The following is a 15,996-nucleotide window of genomic DNA, read 5'->3' as shown; positions in this document are numbered from 1 at the left end:
ATGGAGAGCATGCGATTTCCCCTTCACACTCACAGGGTGGCACTGCGCCTGTTCCCTGTGAGTCCGTGTCACACTTGAGCGGCCCTGCATTTGCCGAAAACCCCAGAAACCAAACTGCCTCGTCTGTATCGCCAGCCAAGACGGAGTCTTGCCACAGAAAAGTGTCACAATCAAGTTACCCAACCGTTCAGGTGACACCCGACCTGGAAGCTTTAAACGCTGGTGATACTCCAGAAAGCGGCACATCTCGCAGCATGGAGCCAGACACAACTTTTTGCTCTGAGGAAGCGGAGGACAATGGCCTCTGTTACTCCTCTACATCAACAACTTTGAGCAGCATCCCATCCCCAGAGATCTTCAGAAAAGATAGTGATGGTGTGTGTGTACATTTCTGGTTTATCTTTAATGTCCAGAGGGAGAGTACAAGGTGTCTATATTCTCTTTTTTTTTTTTCATATCTTGTTTTCACAGCACAAACACAGACTTTCCCCAATAAGGAGGAGTCGATGAGTCTCCATCTTCACAAGAAAAACTCCACCCTGCTGGATGTTAGCCATGCTAAGAGTATCCAGATGCATCATCGGCCTAATCTTTCAGCCATCATAGATGATAGTGAGAGAAACTTACAAAAACGTTTACCTTTGTATACGTATCGTGACGCGAAGTTCAGGCAACAAAACAGACAATGATGTAATTTGATGTCAAAGGGCTTGAATGGATCTTAAACACATGGTATCGGTCTGATCCCAACTATTTTTCCGTTTGCAGATGCCTCCAATATTCTTAGTGAAAAGAGCTGTGCAATCAGGTGAGTGTGTTGGTTGAATTCCTCTTAAGATAGGCTCCTTAACACGAAACATTTGTTTGTGGAACTTTCAAGATACTGATGTAGGATGGGTGTCTCAGTCTCAGTCTTTTTCTTCTTCAAGACACTACAAAAATCCTGAATCTGACAGTAAAATGCGAAACGATTCATTTAAATCAGGTAAAAGATCTAATTTGATAACAAGCAACATCCTCATGAAATAGTACATATCTGTCTTTACTTAATGTAATTCAGAGCATGTTTTTATTTCCATAATCTATAGAAAAAGACTTGAAGAGGAAAACTCAATCAAAAGTAAGAAAACTTTGTTACATTCTTTTTGATGAAAGATTCCAACAGATAACAGGGTTTTTCATATGTAAATTTTCTCCCTAGCTCAATGAGAGGAAGACTATTTTGTGTAGGAAAAAGGTTTGGTTTACAAGCCCTGCCACTGTTGAGACCTTCGAAGCAAAACGCATCCCATCCTCCACCAGTGAGCTGTCCAGTCCTCCTAAGCAGATGAAACCTGATGTGGAGACATCCAAAATGGGTGAGATCAGCTCCAGGGAAGACACATTACCTATGACAGTGATGCTGAAAAGGCCTGTTAAAGCCAATCCAGTGAAAGCCAAGTTCTTTGATTTTGGCAGTGATAGTGAACGGGACGCCTACTTTCAGAGGATGAGAGAAAGGTGTGCCAAGCTCAAAAGTGCTGTTTTCATTCCCTTCAAACTATGACAAGCTGTGATAGAAGATTTAAGTCAACCTACAGTTCACACCGAGTTGATGTATTTCAAAAGGGTAAGATAATGGTAGCAGATGCCCACGAGATGGGCAATTGGTAAGTGGTTACACAGTGGGTGGAGCAATTACTGCTTCAGAGAGCTCAGAGAATTTGGCTTTTGTCAAATGGCAGACGCCATTCTCACTGTCTAGGTCTAACAAACCCTTGTGAAAAAATATCTTGCAAAAGAGTGGTTGATGTGCACTTCAAAACAGAATGTCCAGGCTGAGTGCAACTAGTTGAAATAGTGCCGCTGGTGTTTTTTTTTTTTTTTTTTCCCCAAGGGATTTTTTGCACATGATCTGTGTTGACCATAACTTCTCTTGCTTGTCAATCTGATCTTTATTTATATTTCATAGTATCTGTTGTTCCATGTGCTTTTTACGTCTTAAGCAGTGAGTGATTAAATTAATGGAAGTGTTCCTTGAATACTACTCCTTCAGTTTAGAATAGGTTCATTCACTTCAAATACTTAAAAAGCCTGCTGATGCTCAATCTTATGTATTTTACATAAATGCTACCAAAAGGTGCACGGCAGAAAATTACCTCTAGATGGCATATGTGTATTTTTTTCTTTTTTTTTTCTACAGTTTTTCATTTTTCTTTACAATTACCCGTGTTTTGAATGCAAAATATGTTATCTTGGGTGACCAAATGTAACTGTATTTGTATTTATTTTTGATGCATGTGTCAATGCCACGGGTTTAGTGTAAGCCTAACTTGTGGTGTAAAAGTGTAAATTTCAAGGGTTTGTCACGTTATTTTTTTCTTTCTAATGTATATGTTTTGACATTTCGCAAATGCACACGAAAGCCGAAAATAAATGTCCAAAATAAATAAATAACGCACTAAGAGTGTGAATAAATGTGCTTCTTGAAACCTTTATTTATCTATTTATTTATTTTACAAATAACTTTATTTATCCTACGATGGACTTTAGTGTATGTTTGGGCGTGTGTTGTTGGCCGGTCCGAAGTCGCACTTGTATGATTTCTGTGACTATATTTCATGCCGTCACGATTCGAGACAAAACATCAACACTGTTTACCCGCCTACCACGTGGTACTCGGACAAAAATATCAGCCAATCCAGTAATTTAATGTAGCAGCCGCGTTTGGCCAGCCAATCAGAAAAATGTAGTGGGTTACCATGCAGCGCCTGTGACTAATGACTGTCATATGACTATGACACCCATGGAGACAGTTACAAGGAACAAGATTTGCTCCTGGATTTGAAAAGGAAAAGAAACTTGTACCGAATTTAATTTGGTACAAAATGCCTCCAACTCTCTTCCAGAAACTTTTTAATAAGAGAAATGCGTTTTCGTCGCCTCCGCCGAGATGCAGCAAAGAGGACCCAGCTTTCAGGTAGCTGTTTAAGTGTGTGTATGTTTGTGTATAACGTTGCGTGCGCTAACATTATTTATGACTTTCTCCATGTTGCCTGGAAGCATGACAGAGTTTTGGTCTGATGAATGTTATGAGCTGAGGGACACTTTACAAATCGGCGCCCTTATAGGTTTTGGTAATTTCACATCACTGAGGCAAAGTGCAGGGAGACGTGGGAGACGTGTTGTGCGGTAAGCTAGCATGCTAATGCTAGCCACTAGCGAGGCTTCTGCACGCGCTCTCTTTATGGGACTTGGGTTACCTCATTAGCAGTCACTTTGTGTCTCGTTTACACGAATATCCGTGCATGTCTGCTGGTTATACTGAGTTGAGTATAAATGGCTCGTCTTTGCAGCGCGGTGTTAACCAGTTAGAGTCCTGACTGATTTACAAGTTGCAGAAGCAGTGTTATTGCGCTCCCCTTTGTTTCCCCTCATGTTTCCCTTTGACAGGATTTGGTACAAGTAGCAGCAAGCTTAGCGTGCGTGGTAGTTGGACGAGTCAGCCACGACGCTGCGTTCACATTCCCGACCGTATCTTTAGCTGAGTTGGAGAAAAATACATGTGGTTTCTTTCGGTCTTGCTGGCGGTATTGTTCTCTCCATCAGACAGCAGAGGAGGACACTGTGTACTCTGCATCGCGGAACATATGATCGCTTCTATTGGACACTTTAAAATAGACAGATCATTGCCAGGACCGCGTCATCCTCTAGAGCAGGGGTCTTCAACTGATGGAGAGTTGGAGCAGGGACCCCCCCCCCCCCCTACTATTTATATGGCATACGATTGTGTTTTATATTTAACGGAGCCTAGTGCCGTGTATAAACATAGCTACTCTGTTGTTGTACATTGAATACTAAGCTATTCAAATAATACACAGGTTAATATATCCATGTTTTTATTTTAAACATGTGCGAGGTACAGGGTGGCCGTGCCACTGCCAATTATAAACAAACATCTTGCATACAACACTGAGCTATTCAAATAATCCACAGATTTTAACTTTAAACCTGTATGTAGATGGGACAATGAATCCTCAAACCAACTGTGGATTGCACACATTTGCACATAATTTGTGAGAAAAAATAGTTTGGAAAAAAAAAAAAAGAAATATTAAAAATCATCTAATCAACCAAAGATTTCATGACCCCCCCTGCTGTACCTCCGCGGACCCCCTGTTGAAGACCTCTGCTCTAGACCGTTCACACCGTTGATGGTCAATAGTGAAATAATTTCAGCAACTGCTTGCGCTCAATTCGGCTTTTCGTATGTCTAGTTTACACCACAGTATGTCCTGATTTAGATCTCATTGCTCCGCACAGGTGTCAACCAAACGATTTACCAACAAATGTGGAATTTATGCCAGTGCTGATAAAATGTAAAATGGCATGTCATGACCTGTATACCTTGCAGCTGGCTAAAGTCAATGACAATTGACTATGATAGATAATTGACTTCAACATAAGGAATCGTTTTTTCATATTTAAACACATCATTTTGAATGATATCAACATGTCTTAATGTGTGAAAGTAGATGGGAGGGTTTCATGGTCTTTTAAGCTGGTAGAACTGTAGTTATAGATATTGGTTTCAATTAAGAAAAAAGATCAATAAAATCCTCATCTTGTGAAATGTATTTTTTTTCCATCCTCTTGAGATTGAAATCTCCACTTCAGCAGCACTCACTCACATTTGAACATTTGTCCAACTTGGGAAATTGGGATTGCTATGTTTCTTTGGGATATTTTTGCACATTGGAAACAATTTTGACAAATTTGACACAATGCCTGCTTGCACTGATATTTTGTAAACAAGCCACTGGCCTGTACTGTCATACTCGCTGTCAAGATGCAGTGTCTTTCTAAAGCTGAACAAATGCAATGAAAGCTCCCAATGCTAAAAAAAGAAAGAAAAAACGCGTAAAAAGCACGTACGATCACTAAACAGTACCAAGCTTGATAATTACGTGAAAGTTGCATTCAACAGTGGGATACTTTATACTCCCCGAGTTGATTTGCAGCCTCCGTGTGCATCTGTATTTTCTTACACACATTCTTACGGTGGCCCTGAAGTGCAAATCGCAACGGCAAAAAAGAAACCACAAAATATGTTGACAAGATGTTATTAAACTTTATATGGAGGAACAAATAAAATTAAGTACCAAATTGAATATGAATTCTTGACAAATTGTTTAAGGCAATTTATTTTGAAAGTATTATTTAAAGTATAAAAGTCTAAACAGTTAATGCCACCATCATAACAGTTCATTATTACAGATTTTTTTTTTTTTTTTAAGTATAGTGGTTTTTGTTCCTCCATATTTAATAACATCTTGTCAATATCTTTTGAGAACTTTTTGTTAACATCGAGAGATAAAGCAGCATGTAAGATGGGATATTCGCATCAAAATATTCTTTAATAGCAGCGCGTACGTTGTCACTAGCGGCGCTCATATTTTGAAAACATGTAAATCAGTCCTTCCAGTTCAAAGGACGGACCACCACCAGTCCAATCAGCGACGATTCATGTCGCCCGAGGGTACCTACCTTTTTCGTTTTGGTTAATGTCGTTGTCGTTTCTCTTTTGCCGTTGTGATTTGCACTTCAGGGCCACCGTACATTCTTGATCAGTAATGCCACCAAGAGAAAGTGATGCTTTAGTTGTAAATACCATTTTATTGGAAAATGTTTCTCCCACCCTTACACAACTGGTGGATATATTTACCAGTGGACTTGAAAGCTCACGTGTGTGTGTGTGTGTGTGTGTGTGTGTGTGTGTGTGCGTGTGTGTGTGCGTGTGTGTGTGTGTGTGTGTGTGTGTGTGCGTGTGTGTGTGTGTGTGTGTGGGCTGATGGGGGAGGAGGAGGTGGCTGGCATCAGTCCTAGAGCAAACAGGCAGGCAGCAGGCGTTTCTGTTAACTCAGTGGTCAGCTGTGCTCTTCATACCTCTGGCATAAGCTCCCCATTCATCAAGCATGAAATGGCTCTGGAGGGGGGAAATCTGTGAGAAGACATGGTTGCAGAGGACACTTGGGTGGTGATGCGAATGGGCAAGAGTGCAGTTAATAAGGGATTCAGGATGAGAGATAACCGGTAATTGATCTGATTTGTAAAAGCAAAGAGGCAAATAAAACATGTAAGCGTGGAAGAGGGAATGGCATGATGACGGAAAGCGAGGGGTAATTTTAAGGCGTCTGAAATTTATCAAACAAAATTAGAGGATGGGACAGACCAGAGGAAAGGTTAAAGAATAACTAGTCAAATGTCACAAGTAGATTGCGAAATCCTGACATTGATATAATCCTGATCATTCAGCTAAGAATGAACGATGCTCTTCTCAAGGTTCTCCTTGAAGAATGTTATGCTAATGTGACTCTAACCTTCCCTTTTTTTTTTTTTTTTTTTTTAGTTTAGAAAAATTGTTTACATTTTAAGATACAATTGTAGACATCAGTCAGCGAAATCCATGTTCCAGATGCCCCAGCAGAGGCCTTGCTGACCATGATTTGGGAAAAAAAAGTTATTGTTTTGCAGTCCCGTTGCCCAGCATAATGCATCATCGACCCAAAGCACCATTAGAGCACATCACTGTGGCTTCCAGAATACCACAGAGGGCAGCAGGTTGGCTAAGCCTCTGAGGAAAGCCTAAAAAGCCTCTCTTGTTTCCCTGTCTGCTGCACCTGACTGGGACAGCATACTGTACATTACACGGAGAGCTTCTGGCTCATCCTGTAGCCAGACGGAGGCCTCATCAGCCAATAGCGTTGTGCTCATCACTCTCAAATTGTTTGTCCTGGCAGCCTGCTGAGGAAACTTCCTTCTTGAACTGGGCCATACAGATCTGTAGAAATGTGTTTATGCTGAGATCTGGAAGAGAAGGAGTATGTTTAAGCTACATTTCATGCAATTTCTAAAATGTTGCATGACATGTCTGAGGAAACTTTTTTTCCTTGTTGTTCTAAAAGAAATTTAAGTGTTAATATCAACTTTTGCTGAATTTTTCAGCCTTGATGTGGCATTTAATAATATTTGACTTCCTTGTGTAATGAATGTCTTAGTTAAAGCCATCTCATTCTTGTTTTTCTCTTTAGTTTGAAAGGCTTATCAATCTGGAATAAAGCTAAAACATTATGGTGAATGTGAAATATTATTTTGATATTAGCGTTTCACTTTTGACATAATTATGCATCACACCCACATACTAAATATATCATGGAATCCTCCCCAATCTGTGGAAATGCATGACTTTGCAAGCTGCTTTGCAAAATTGTGTGCTGCTTTCGCTCACTTGATAGTTCAAGAGAAGTGGCGTCTTAGGTTCCTGATTGGCATGGCATCCTTCCTCCACTGCGTGCTTTCATAACGCGGTGTGTCATGTGAGACTCATCAATCTCAGGCTGTCATGTTTGTGAACTAATCACATGGCTGTGTGCGCAGTCACTGGTACAAAGCTGGGAGTTGGATGAGGTTGGAGATGACAGTTTGGTGTGCCAGCTATACGTAGTGAAGGATACAAAGTCTTTGTTACTTTTTCACTCTTTATATCCCACCCTATTTTGACACTTTAATCTAATCAGTTCTTTGGTCCTAGTATCCTATCATACCCTAATGTCAAGGTGCAAAACCATCTTGCACATTCATTGTATTTGCAGGATGTCTCATAAATAGCTTTGCATAGTTGTTCTACGGCACCGTCGGGCTGTGTTGGCTTACTTTCTGCAGCCTTATTTTTTTTATTATTTGAAAAACGACTAGTCTGCACATTAAGAAGACATAGTTAATACAAGTCGGTTGTGCTAATAAAGTTCCCTACTTGCGACACACTAAGACTTTAGCTACACTCCACTAAATAAAACATGTGAGCGTTACTTTAGATAAATCCTTACTCAGTGTCTCCTTCTGTCATTACCAGTTACTTGTGTACATTTACAGCCTGTTAGGATCACGGACTCATGTACACGTTATAGCATCACATTGCATTTGTCTTTTTGTGAGAATGCTGCAGGCCTGCCAAGTTTCTATAAAGACAGCGGCTGTCATCAGGTTCCTATCTGGACTATTTCGAGTGGCAGCACTCAGGCTTCTCAGAACTGCAGGGTCACAATAGAGATATAGTTTTAAGAAAAAAGCTGCATACAGAACACATGTGCTTACATTCTAGTGAGTGTGTTGGTTTAACATTTAATCAGGCCTATTTGCCCTCTTGTTGTGAGATGATCTATTCAAGTGCGGCCTTTGTTTTATGCATTTTAGGATAATGGGCTGATTTTAGAAGTTGTTTTCTTTTTGATGATTTCCAGTGTCACAATAATCTGCTTGTAAATTTGCTATTGTTTACTGCTTTATGACTCATATAAATATCATATAGCATATATATAAATCATGGGAAGGGAAGAACACATCCCGGACAGCACAGAGAGCCTGTTGCACACTTACTTTTTGACTGTTTCCATGAGTAATGTTAAGTAAGGCATTAATTTTCATAAATATTACGTACTACAATAGAATTCTTGAGCCACCACTTACTCTTTAATGATACATTCATTTAAACAATTTCTAAATACTCAAAGATACTTTACATTTAAACAATATAAAATAGTACACTAAAATCACATTAGACAGAGGTTAACCATTAAAAGCAATTTTAAAAAGGTGTGTGTTTGTCAGAGATTTGAAGGTGGACAAGTCAGTACAGTCACAGATGTGTTTGGGGAGAGAGCTCCAGAGGGAGGGGGCAGCTGCAGAGACAGCTCTGTTGCCCCAGGTTCGGTGCTTGGTTCTGAATGGTGGAGTGAGGAGGTTAGCATCAGATGAACGGAGGCTGCGGGATGGATTGTGGCAGTATTTAAGGCAAAAACAGAGCGTTTGTATTTGTCCTTACGAGCTGGAATATCAGTGTTCGATGTTCAACCCAGTCTGAAACCTCTTAGACAAGCAGTTATTTCTTTAAGTAGTCTTGAGGAATAGTTCTCCAGGCTTCTTGAAGGACATCCCAAAGCTCTTCTTTGGATGTGGGCTAGCTCGACTGTTAGAGCCCAAAAATCCAACCCAAAATTTACTCTCGCATGACCTAATTAGCCTACTTTCAGTCTTTTGATGAGCGAAAGGGAAAAAGGAAATGTCGTGGAGCGACACCGAGGACCTGCTCTAACACACTTACAGTCTTGTGCTGCCTGTCAGTGTCGGTACCTTGTTGCAAAGCTGAACAGTAGATATGTCCTTCCCCAACAACACCTTCATCTTTGTTTCCTCCTCCGTCTGCAACACTTAACATTTGGAACTGCTTTCCACACAAAATTGGCCAGGTCACCTGATTTTGAAATGGAAATCACCACTCCTGTTGAACTTGGTTTGTTCATGTGACTCTGCGTGAGGCGTACTTGTACACTCATCGCCGTCAGCATTCCCATCATTCCCTCTCGGTCATGAGTTGCTGATTCAGAAGTTGTGACACAAGAATAAGCAAGCGTGTACCTTCGCTTACTAAGTTGGGAGTAAAACTGACCGTAGTGATAGTTGTGTGTATTTAGAAAACTAAATGTTCCTTATAGTAAAAATGTTCTCCCTAAAAAGCACTTTTTAAATATACTGCTGATCTTCAGATTCTGGCTTCTTTACATAGTGTTTATAGAAATTTGAAATGATTACAAAGTAGGCTATACAGTTTAGGTTCTTATTACTTTACCCATACTAACATCTTTTTAGTTGCATTGTTTAAAACCACTGTAACCATAAAAGTACACTGATTGATTGCAGATGATATCAGCTACTGTGAGCCTGTCAGCTATTTACTGCTTGAATGTAATGTATATGTGTGCACAGAAACCTCTGGGTGTTGAAGCATCCTCCCCAACTAGTGTCATGTGACTGCTGGAATGCAGATGTCCTTAATGCTCCCTCATATGCCGGCTGTCAGGTGTTTTCAAAATAAAGACAACTAAGTCCCTTTGGCAGTGAATTTGACTTCTGCGATGAATCGTTGAACCTTTTTGTTCATAGAATAAGAATTTGATTTGACATTTTAGGGCTTCCCTATTATAGTCGGCTATAATAAGCTGTAGGCGACAGTAAAGATCTTCGTCTGCCAGATTTTCATTGGTCGATTAATTGCGGGGAATGGGGTAGGCTTCTGGATGTAACAGAATCTTCTGCCACACAGCTGGAAGAACGTCACACAGCTTGGGCTGAGGGGATGTTTATGTAACTGTCCCTCCGTCTCTGACACACACACACACACACACACTCACGCACAGATGTTCCAGTGGCAGTGGAGAGGGAGCTAGGGCTCTTTGAGGTCAGTATAGGCTGATGTCAGACTTGTAGCAGTCCAGGAATCTAGACTGCTTTGTTATAGCGAGGGATGATGGTTCATTTTTTGGTAGCATTGTTACTCTTACTAATACTGCTATCTATCTGGGATTTGTTTTGTCACAATAACAGCCATGCCTGTCTTTTACTTATAAGAAAAGAAAATCTTGGCATTGTTTTTACTGTCTGGTAGTTGAAAAAGACTTTCACTTTGACTTGTACCACTGCCGTTACTAACATTCAGGTTGACAGACACTGAATAAAGCAATACACATTTTCATGCATCCCCTAAAATCACCAAATGCACGTATGGTTAGCGAATGCCATGAGCTTTTATAAGAGGTAACCACAGATTACATGCAGAGGACTTTGACGACGAGCACCGACGAGCAGTTAAGTTCATAGGTAAGCTCTCTGCAGCATTGTCCAGAGGTGCAGTGAGTGACGGAGTGTGCACTCCAGCACGCTTCCTGGAATGCAATTACCGCATGCATCGTAAACAAAGTCATGTACACAGGAATAATGTATGGGAAACGTATTTGGTGCTGAAAAATAATTTTCAAAGGAATCAGCATCTTGAAAACTTTTCCCTCTGAGGGTCTTTAAGGTCTTTGTTTCCCTCCGTTTTTACACACTTCTTTGTTGGGAATGAATTGTACATTTACATTTTTCGGACAAAGAAAGATGGGAAAGAGGGAACACAATCGCGAGAGGGACAAAAAGAGAGGGATTAAGAAACGGCACACAAACAAATCCCCACTGTCACTCTCTTATCACAGCGCTTTCTGGCTGTCGGCAGTCCAGCCTCGCTGCTGTTTCTGCCTGTGTACTGTCCGGCACACACAGTGTTGCCGCGATCACCTGATAGTCTCATGTTGTTGTGTGAATTTAGTTCACTGCTATTCTTAGACCCCGCTTTGAGCTGGCAGAGGAGGAGAGAGGAGAGGCAAGAGGAGTAGAGAGAGGAAGAGGGCTGGGGAAAGACCGGCAGACTTGCAATGATGCTCAGGTAGGAACCGGTGCTATTTAACCAGGCTTGAATGCATTCGAGCGGACATGAGGAAGTTCGTGAAAGGAAGCTTGACAACAGTAATGGGGCTCTTGTATATTTTCACCTGAATATTTTCAGCATCCGCAGTATAAATGGTCAGCACGGACAGTTTGAAGTAGCAAGGCAGTGTGTTTTTTTTTCTTGTCAGCCGCAATGTGTAGAACAGGATTGAGTCTATCAGCTGCAGTCATGTGGGTAACGAGTTGCAGGGAAGCTCGGCTTTTGTTTTCAGCATACACATGTTTGGGTGGAGAGAGTTCAAAGAGTCTTTGCTTCACAGATTGTTCAGCTCAAATTTGGTAACTGTTGCTAAGCAAGGCAGTTAATCGTTCAATTATTCAGAATCTTGCTAATTTCCCTGATGGAATTTTTAAAATAACACCGTTGCTGTGGGGTTTTTTTTCCTGCCGGTCTGAGAAATGTTGAGCCGCTGTTGCTCAAGACAGACGAGGGCAGACCGGTACAAGTATGTAACAGTCATGAAGTCATGTGCTGCTTTTATGAATGACTCCCCTCTCTCCTCTCAGTACTGTGACTGTCACACGCTCACTGATGGATACTTCCTCTGCTGTGTTTCCGCCTAGCCTTTCTTTCAAATGTTGTTTGTCGTTGTCAGATGTTGTTTTAGTTTTTGGTTTAGTGACCTTTTATCATCATGTAAGCTTTTTTTCCTAATGCTGTTCTGGGCTTCTACTCTTGTAGATGATGCTCACGATGTGAGCAGGATCACGTATCATAGACGCTTTATTAGAAATGTATCTGTAAATGTCAGCACATACAATTTATATAAAGCACACATTAAGTTGAACACCAATTTCATGATGAACCATTCAAGAGAGGCAGTATTCGAATTGCAAGGAGGCATGCAACAGTCTTAAACAAGAGCCTCTGTAATATTAGACTCACGTCTATGAGCTGAATATCCACCCAGCCCCATACAATGCAATTTGAGCTCATTATGTAAGCCAAGCAGCCTTTACGTCACAAATCAAGCACTCAGACTGGGTAAGAGGTTGGGTCTTCCCTCGGACATAAGGCAAAAAGAGAAAACTGTTGATGGGTTTTGGTTTTTGTAAAGAGCTCAAACACAAACAGAAGACGACAACAGCAGTCATACTAGCTCAGTGGAATGTGACTCCGTAGAAGGGTTGTTAATCTGTTGGCTCAGGCAGCAACTTATTGCTCTTTTAGGCACCAGAAACAATTTTCCCCCGATAAAAGAACTTTATCTCACAGTAGAGGCAAGTTCCTCACAATGGTAATTCTTTTTTTCACAAGACAATACGTGGCCAAAAAACTACTCAACTTTTCATTATACAATAAGAACCTGCATTACCAGGACTCTGCCTCTCTTCTGGATCCTAACTCAGTGTGAACAAATATTCAAAGTGTCTTCATTCATTTTTGAGAACTTGTTACATGCCCCCGGGTTAAGTGGGATGTTGATAGATCTGTCGGGACCATTTGGAGCCTCCAGAACAGATGGATGCCAGGTTTCTAGTTGCAAATGACATGAGTTAAATATATTTCTAAATGTGTATCTGGGAAAGACGGGTGCTGTTCTGGTCTTTAGTAGTGGTCGGGCCTCAGGGCAAATGTTCGTCCTTTCATTTCTCTATGACAGCAAAAGCACATTTTTGGTACTAGTTTACCATTTCTTGCAATCGCTTTTTTCTTAAATCTTGTAGCAGTGCAAGATTTCTAATGTTAAAGGACTGTACTATTTTTTTTCTGCTGCCAGTGAATTTGCGTACCATTACCAGAAGACTTTTTACTTAACATTCAAAAGATTACCAACCAAAAACAGCTAAGACCATTAAACGAGTACATAGCTGAGCAGTAGCACAATGTAAAATGCGGCTCCTGTTCTTGAAACACGTACAAAGTCTAATTTAAATCCTGTTCGTGGTTTTGGTTCATATCGGAAGGCAGCGTGTTGGTTAGCGAGAAGAAACGTTTGACAGGATTGAAGGCTGGGGATGGATGGATGTATGGTGAGGTAACTCACTGCAAAATGGTTCTGACTCTCAGCATGCTTGTGACTTTAGTTTGACGAGCAGCTTAGAGGTGAGGAACACATTTGGGTGTGATATGGAGTTTGGTATCTTGCACAAGGATACTGTGACATGTGCACCGAGTAAGTTGAGTATAGAAGCAGCAGCCCTCTGATTGTAGGATAACTATTCGGTCACAGGATATCCTCACTTTTTATATCTCACTATGGTAATTTTGGTTTCAGTCATCTGCTCAGTGAAAGTAATTCCTATTCTGTTAGTCTCGCTTCACTTCTCGCTGAGGATAATTGTAAAATAAAAGTATGAATGATGTGTCAACTGATCTGGTGGAATGGTAGGCTGTTTTATTGGCTTGTAGTCTAATGTGTTACTACAAACCTACTATTGTGTTGTAGGTGAAGTATGCACAAATATTCCAAGATGGAAAAAAAGACTATATTTCTTTTGGCTTTCTTGAGAAGCTGCTTCCTATCTGGGTACGTTGTAGATGTGTAGTGGAAGGTGGGCACTAGGTTTTATGGCTCCCCACTGGTTTTGGTATGAGATGGATGAAAGGCAGCTGTGGCATGGATTGTGCTTGCTTTGCCATGCCATGCGAGACGGGTCACAGCTTAAACAGTGTTTATTACAAGCTTGCAAGTACACCATATTTACTTTTCTCCTCATGCTTAGCATCTGTGCAAATTCTCTGTCAGCCTGGGCATTGCTTTAGGTTTCACCTTCCATCTGAAAAACGTTTTAGTTTAGTCATTCTAAGAGGGTCACCAGTTCAGCTCATTTTGTATAGATACTTGGAAAAAGGGTTTAAGAGCGACTCCTGTGTCACCTAAATATTGTACATAACCAAATCAGTCAGTGATTTTAAATATAAGCTTTAAACAATAAAAAGAACCCAATACTCTATTTTTAATTTTTTTTTTTTAAATTCGGAACAATGTCTGAATGTTTTGGGAGGGGCTTTATTAATTTGCAACCCTATTACCTCAAATGCCACATTTTGTCCCCCGCCCCCTTTTTTTTTTCCTAAGTTTGATCTCCCCGATCAGCTTAGCTTCATCAGTTTATTTGTGCTAATTCCATTTTTCTTTTTCATCTCCCTGCCAGTTTTCACCCTCTTAACCTCCAACTCTAAACATGTCTTCATTTCCTCCATCTAGCTGGCCACTTCCCCAGCTGGAGCCCAGTCAGATCAGACTGATAGTCTACCAGGATTGTGAGAGACGCGGCAGAAACGTCCTCTTTGACTCCAATGCCAAGAAAAGGGGCACGGAGGAAACCCCCATCACCGTGAGTCACAGGTTTTGTTTTCACGTATGTGTCCTGTCTTTTGGAAACCCACTCCTATTTTTGGCCCTTCCTCTTTCTATATATTTTGTCTTTATTACCTGTAGTTCAATCACAAGACAACATTTGAGAAATGTTTAGTCTGAATTTTATAACGTGCCAAAAAGCCTCTGGACAGCCGGAGCAGATGAGCAAAGATAAGAGCAGAGAGATGGACAAATAGAGCCACAGAGGTGTGATTTACAGGTAGTCATGTGTCTCAATTCCTGAAGTTCAGAGGACATAAGCTGTGCCTTAATCTACAGGAAACGTGTGCATCACCAGATTTTTGGCTGTGTTTTCAATTTATGAATCTTAACTCTTTACTTTTTATTGATTTCATTTAAATAATAATAAAAAATTGTGCCTACCACTTTTGAAAGTTGCCATTTTTTTGTCCTGTGTGACATCAATAATATTAAAGTTCAAATACAGAATTTTTGTGACGTGTAGGTTCAGAGTTTTCTGCACCAAAACCGGATTAGACACAAAAGCCAGTCGAGTGAGATTTATTTTCAGCATATTGAGTCTTGTGATCGTTTCTCCAGGGCATGTCCTGAGGGCAGAATTGAACAGTACGTCAAAGAAGTTGTTTGTTTGTGTACGCCGGTGAGAACACAAGCCAGATGGTGACACACAGTCACCACTCCTGGCCCTTTTAATTCTGTATAACAGGCTGAATATTTTCATAACCCTGCTGTGTGTTGGTGTCTGACCCTGACTGGTTTGTTCTGGTGCTCTTATCTGCAACAATAATAGCCTCAGCTGACAGCCCGTGTGTAAGCAGCATTCTTTCATCCTCACATGACAGGCATGTCTCTCACTGTCGAGATATATATTTTTTTTCTCTCTTGTCCATCTTAATCCGTCTTGAGCTTAGTCATAAAAAAAAAAAAAGATTTCAGAGACCATCCTTCGTTTTTTTTCAAAATAATCTAGTTGTCTTGATCTTTTCTGGTTTTGGTTCTGGTTTCTTTTTTCTGTTATCTTTTGTCAATCAGTCTGTACCTGTATAAACAGGAGGAACTATGTATCATCTTCCCATGTCTTTATTCACAGAAGTTTCTTCACATAATACTTAGCCTTCTCACGTAATTTCTCTCTTCCTCCTGTCTTTTTCTGTCACAGTGCTTCCATTCCAGCTGTGTGTTAACCTGTCCTCCGCTCCCCTGTGGTCTTTTTCATTTCCCTGAGCCTTTTCTGTTTTGCTGTACCTTCTCTCGCCTGTCTGTCCACCTGGCTCATTATTATCTCCATAACCTTGCCATCACACAGACCTGTGCTCACCTTCTGCTAACATTGACATGAAGTTTGTATGCT

General features: G+C 40.7%; 1 protein-coding gene and 1 long non-coding RNA gene across 4 annotated transcripts in view; both read left to right on the top strand.

Annotated features, from left to right (window-relative positions):
* The first annotated feature begins 904 nt into the window (after positions 1–904).
* LOC142401817 (uncharacterized) lies at positions 905–1,866 on the top strand. The gene is made up of 3 exons (XR_012773213.1): positions 905–985; positions 1,089–1,120; positions 1,202–1,866. It is a non-coding gene; the product is annotated as an uncharacterized LOC142401817 (long non-coding RNA).
* A 918-nt stretch (positions 1,867–2,784) lies between these two features.
* The window catches only part of fnip1 (folliculin interacting protein 1), a 33,928-nt gene continuing 20,716 nt past the window's right edge, over positions 2,785–15,996 (top strand). For 2 of the 3 annotated variants that reach the window (XM_075486672.1, XM_075486670.1), the window contains exons 1-2: positions 2,785–2,959; positions 14,511–14,640. In XM_075486672.1, coding sequence (XP_075342787.1) covers positions 2,868–2,959; positions 14,511–14,640 — 222 coding nt within the window. In that variant the 5' untranslated portion in view covers positions 2,785–2,867. Of the gene's footprint in view, positions 2,960–10,905; positions 11,297–14,510; positions 14,641–15,996 lie in introns of those variants that run through there. The other variant, XM_075486671.1, reaches the window with a different exon arrangement.

This window comes from Odontesthes bonariensis, chromosome 16 (genome assembly GCF_027942865.1).
Source record: "Odontesthes bonariensis isolate fOdoBon6 chromosome 16, fOdoBon6.hap1, whole genome shotgun sequence".
Classification (NCBI taxonomy): Eukaryota; Metazoa; Chordata; class Actinopteri; order Atheriniformes; family Atherinopsidae; genus Odontesthes; species Odontesthes bonariensis.
This window is presented reverse-complemented; position numbering and strand designations above follow the sequence as displayed.